This window comes from Wolffia australiana, chromosome 4 (genome assembly GCF_029677425.1).
Source record: "Wolffia australiana isolate 7733 chromosome 4, ASM2967742v1".
NCBI lineage: Eukaryota > Viridiplantae > Streptophyta > Magnoliopsida > Alismatales > Araceae > Wolffia > Wolffia australiana.
The window spans coordinates 21,850,987-21,856,039 of NC_135838.1; the positions used below are offsets into that span (position 1 = coordinate 21,850,987).

General features: G+C 42.9%; 1 protein-coding gene across 1 annotated transcript; it reads left to right on the forward strand.

Moving 5' to 3' along the window:
* Positions 1-315: 315 nt before the first annotated feature.
* TIC62 (NAD(P)-binding Rossmann-fold superfamily protein) lies at positions 316-4,676 on the forward strand. Its single transcript, XM_078574406.1, has 15 exons — positions 316-573; positions 1,288-1,399; positions 1,473-1,545; positions 2,141-2,195; positions 2,323-2,499; positions 2,578-2,659; positions 2,748-2,820; positions 2,892-3,002; positions 3,089-3,244; positions 3,328-3,443; positions 3,514-3,651; positions 3,733-3,861; positions 3,957-4,088; positions 4,163-4,315; positions 4,403-4,676. The coding sequence occupies exons 1-15, from the start codon at positions 375-377 to the stop codon at positions 4,452-4,454; spliced, it is 1,758 nt and encodes a 585-aa protein (XP_078430532.1). The 5' UTR covers positions 316-374; the 3' UTR covers positions 4,455-4,676.
* The last annotated feature ends 377 nt before the right edge of the window (positions 4,677-5,053 follow it).

The following is a 5,053-nucleotide window of genomic DNA, read 5'->3' on the forward strand; positions in this document are numbered from 1 at the left end:
TCAACTTCAGCAAAATAGTGTTTTTCTATCCGATGTTCAGATATTTTAGATAAATAACTAGTCAAATCCAGCACCAAATAATCCCACAAACCATACATTGGTCCAATGCTGAGCCCATTTCTCCAAAGTAATTAAAGCAGGCCCAATAATGCTCACTTGGATGATAGAGCGGGGCCCACCACATCTGCAGGTGAGGACTTCACGACGCCACGTGGATATCCGAGGAATTCGGAGGGCGAATCCTGTCCGTCGATTCTGCCACGTAGGCAAAGACAGGACAACGGGGCTTCTCTCTCCTCCCCGCGGCCATTGTAGAACTACACTGAGATGGCGGGAGATCGTTTCTGAACGGCTGCCGTCTCCTGCGGTGAAGAATGGAGCTTCTCTCGCTGCCGTCTTCTCCTGCGGCGAGCTTGCCGCCCTGCTTCTTAAAGAGATCGTCGCGTTCTTCGGAGGGATCGGGCATTCTCTCTGGTCAGCCCCTCTCTTCTGGTATCACCCTCGGTCGGAGCAATCGGCGTCTGAATGCGAGAAGAAGATCCCGACCCATTGGCCTAATTCCCCTGAAATATGGTAGCTCTGAACGCCGGATCGCTGGGGATTTTCAAAATTCCTCATTTCGACGGATTTGACTCTATAATTTTGTCCATAATTTTGTCGCCGTTTTCGGAATGGTTATTTATGTCTCCGGATATGGATATAATGTCTGAAATCAGAAAAGGTTCGGTCGGAAAGTGTTATCAACACCTTGAGCTATGGGGGATCCGCCAGATTGGAATTAGTTCATTTTAATTTGTACAAGCCTGTAAAATTTGAATTTCATGTATGTTTTTACTTTAATTCTTTGATCGTTTTTGCTGAGTACCGCTTTGCTGTGGGAATTCATGGCAGCGCTTGGAGGAACTCTGATTAAAACGCCGGTGGACTGATTACACGTTCTCCGGGACTGTTCTCCATGACTATTTATTGAATTTTATAATAAAAGTTTTTCATGGACTAACCGACATTGTGGATTTTGTAAGAGACACCGCACTCATTACTTGTAATTCGCATCACCACATCTGGGATATCAACAGACGTCATATGAATGAGATTTATCCTTCTAATCATAATCAGTTATTTTTATTTCTAATTATATACTTGTGATAATCACCATTAGACTTCCCTCTATCAGTTCTCGTAGTGAATCTTGTTTTTGGGATAAAAATCCCTGTGTAAGAAATCATTGACAGATCGCTGTATTCAGCATTCAAATATCTCATGATGTAGAAGCTTTTCATGGTGCAGCTGAGTTGAATACTAGGGCAACTATTCAAGCTCAAGATAAAAATGGTTCAAAAGATGGTAATGTAGCATTTGTCGCTGGTGCAACTGGTAAAGTTGGCTCCCGGACAGTAAGGTTTGACTGTAATGCCTAATTCTCCTAAATTTTGAAATGCTTATCTCCCGACTCACAATCTTGAATTTTAAAGGGAACTTCTGAAGCTTGGTTTCCGAGTAAGGGCAGGAGTGAGAAGTGTACAAAGAGCAGATCCATTGCTTCAAGTACGATAATTTTAGTTAAGAATTATTGTTTCAGTAAGATGATAAAAATCATCATTCTCATGCAAAACCCACCATTGCCATCTTGGCCGTACACAAATGACAATGGGGATCCGGTCATCGTCTCTTGTCATCTGAGAGAGCTTAATCATGGGAGAGTGACAAGACATAATGTTCGCCATTATTGTCATCCTACCTGCAGATATGAAGCAATGATTAATTTCACTAGTCATCGTCATCCGAGGAGATGAATGATGAGGACAATGATGACAGCTTATTCATGGTCGTTTGTCTTCGAGCATGATGACTGATTTTGCATAGTGATGAAAATTCTGTCACTTCCTATTGTCATCTAAGAGAGGTTAGTCAAGGGAGCTACGAGAGAAAAGGATGAGGCAAAATTGTAATCATCATTGACATCCTCTATCCTGACATGAGACGATGAACTATTTCTTCATCGTCATCTTCATCCTGGGAAGGATGAATGATGGAGGAGGTGACGACTTGTCATCATCCCCTCGGTACTATCATCTAAGACCATAAACACGAAGAATAAGGTACAATTGCTTAATCTAAATTCTGTGTTCCCTTTTCACAGAGTGTTAAGCAGTTGACGCGTAAGGGTGCTGATCTGGTTGACTCTGAAGTACCACGTAAGCCTGCTAAAAATCAATTATTTGTTTGCTGTTGAACATTGAAGGTTCACCACTATTTTATTATATTATTTAGACCTTAGCGTTTCCAGAGAAAATGATGAAAAAGTCTTGAATTTTAGCCCAGCAATAGAGAGGTTTGAGCTAGTTGAATGTGACTTGGAGAATGAGGGGCAAATTGGAAGTGCTATTGGGAACGCTTCCATCGTTATTTGCTGCATTGGGGCTAGTGAGAAGGAAATTCTGGATGTCACAGGACCTTATCGTATTGATTACAAAGCTACGGTGAATCTCATTGAAGCAGGTACAGATTATTGAGACTCCTCCACAATGGCTTAGCACTCCGTTCAACAGCTCACCACGTGTTCAAAATTAATTTCAGCAACCGCTTCAAAGGTGGAGCAGTTTTTTCTAGTGACCTCCCTGGGGACCAACAAGATTGGATTTCCTGCTGCTTTACTCAAGTCGGTAAATTTAATTGACAGAATAAAATTTCCGAATGTTTTTCATATCCATGAGCTTATCCGCATTCCAATTCACATCAAATGAAAGCTTGTTTTGGGGGGTTCTCTGCTGGAAGAGGAAGGCAGAAGAAGCTCTTATTGCCAGTGGCCTTCCTTACACCGTAAGTAGGAAATTGAGCTAATGATTAACCTCAGAACAAATAAAGAATCTTAACCTTATCACTTATTGCAGATAGTTAGACCTGGTGGAATGGAGCGACCAACAGATTCCTTCAAGGAAACTCACAACCTTGTTCTTGCAGACCAAGACACATACTTTGGCGGCCTCGTTTCAAATCTTCAAGTAAAACCATTTTTCCTACTTTTATTTTCCTGCTCTTCGATCCTTTTTCAGTAAGTAGCTCCGGCTTGACGATAATGTCATGACAGGTGGCGGAGCTGCTTGCCTTCATGGCAAAGAACAGAAGCCTCTCCTACTGCAAAGTAATAGAAGTGATTGCAGAGACAACAGCACCTCGAACTCCAATGGGCGACCTCCTCAACAAAATCCCTTCTCAACGTGAATACAGTCCGCCAGCGCCAAGGGTTAAACTTCTTTCTGACAACTGACTGCATTGAAGCTCTATCCTTCTGTTTCTATCGTGATCATCTTCCAGGCTTTGCTACAGGAGAAAGAAGAGAGTCTACCAACCCCCACGCCAAGTGAGAAGGAAATTGTAGAAAACGGAGCAGCTCCAATCCCTACATCGAAACAAACTCCTACCCCTCAATCCCCGTTTACAGCGTAAGTTATCTACCCTTCCGTTTAATCCAATCCCTCGTTAACTAATCTCCCCGTGAATGAACTGGATTAGGTACGACGACCTCAAGCCACCATCTTCTCCCTCGCCGAGCTCGCCCGTTATCCAAAACCCATCATCATCATCATCCGGGCAGGCTGGCGTACCGGAGATCCAACCACTATCACCAAGACCATCGTCACCGTTTATAATGTTAGCAAATGCACTCATTTCCTTCAAAATATCAGATTATTCAAACCAATGTTTTACTCACTCTCCCTTGAACTTCATCAGGTACGATGATCTCAAGCCACCGTCTTCACCATCTCCAAATGCTCCCGTCAAGGCTGTAACTCCGCAAGAAGTATCCGCTGAGACTACTATCAAAATCTCCGCTGCGAGACCCTCGTCACCTTATTTTATGTAAGTTATTGGTTTATTGATCATAATATTACTGATTGGCTTCATGGGTCTTGCGTGAAAGTCTCTTTCTTTCTCCTGTTTCTCTCTCTAAACAGGTACGACGATCTCAAACCGCCATCTTCACCCTCGCCGAGTGCGCCCTTCATCGCAACAGCCGTAGAATCTGTGGAAGCTCTTCCGGATGTGGTGAAGCCAAAATCTACGAGCCCATCGTCGCCTTTTGTCATGTCAGTCGTCAGACTTTGGTGCAAACATTTTATTTTGCATGGTTTGGGTATTATCAACTTCTCTCTCTAAACAGGTACGATGATCTCAAGCCACCATCTTCACCATCTCCGAATGCACCAGTAACAGCGGTTGCAGTGGCGCCACCTTCAAACGCCATCGCCAGCGAGCAAACCTTGACTGAATATGCTCCGTTGCCTTCAGCGAGGCCCTCCTCGCCGTTTTATATGTAAGCTTTCGCGTTTAATTATTTCTAATCATCGTCCGTTTTAAAATTATTTTCTCTTTTTCCGGTTTCTCTCTCTGTCTAACACAGGTACGAGGATCTGAAGCCGCCAACCTCGCCGACACCATCGCTGCCCAAGTAGAGGCGTGATAGGGACGTCAAAACACCCCAAGTTTCTGATCATATAAATGTATTTTTTTCCTTAGATTCTGCGTTTCATTGCAGAATCGCTGAGGATATTTTGGCACTTGAGGTGGCATGTATCTTGTTTCAACGATGCAACGAATCAGAGTACGATTTCCTCTGAGAATTGTAAGGATCTTAAAAATTATTGCGCTATAGAACGTACTCGTGATTTATATTACTGTCTCTCTCGCGGCAGGAGAGAGGTTGGCATTTCAGACGTTGAAGATGGGTAGGAATATGTTTTGTTGCCCAAGATTAGCTTATTCTCACCTGTAGCGTAGTTCTTACGAATTATTGATCTGTAGCAGACATTTAAGGACCATTTTAATCCATGTATATGCACAAAAAAATCTCATGGTGATCTATAGACCTGTCAGTGACGTCAAGATACCACCAAACCTTCAGTTATGGGAAAAGAAATGATAGAAGAATGTTTGATGTGGATCAATAGAGATATCGCACATAGCATATTAAATAGTCCATGGGTAAGCTTGATTCACATTGTACCCAAAAAACCAGATATCAGGACACCAGAATAACCTCTGGGATTGCGCA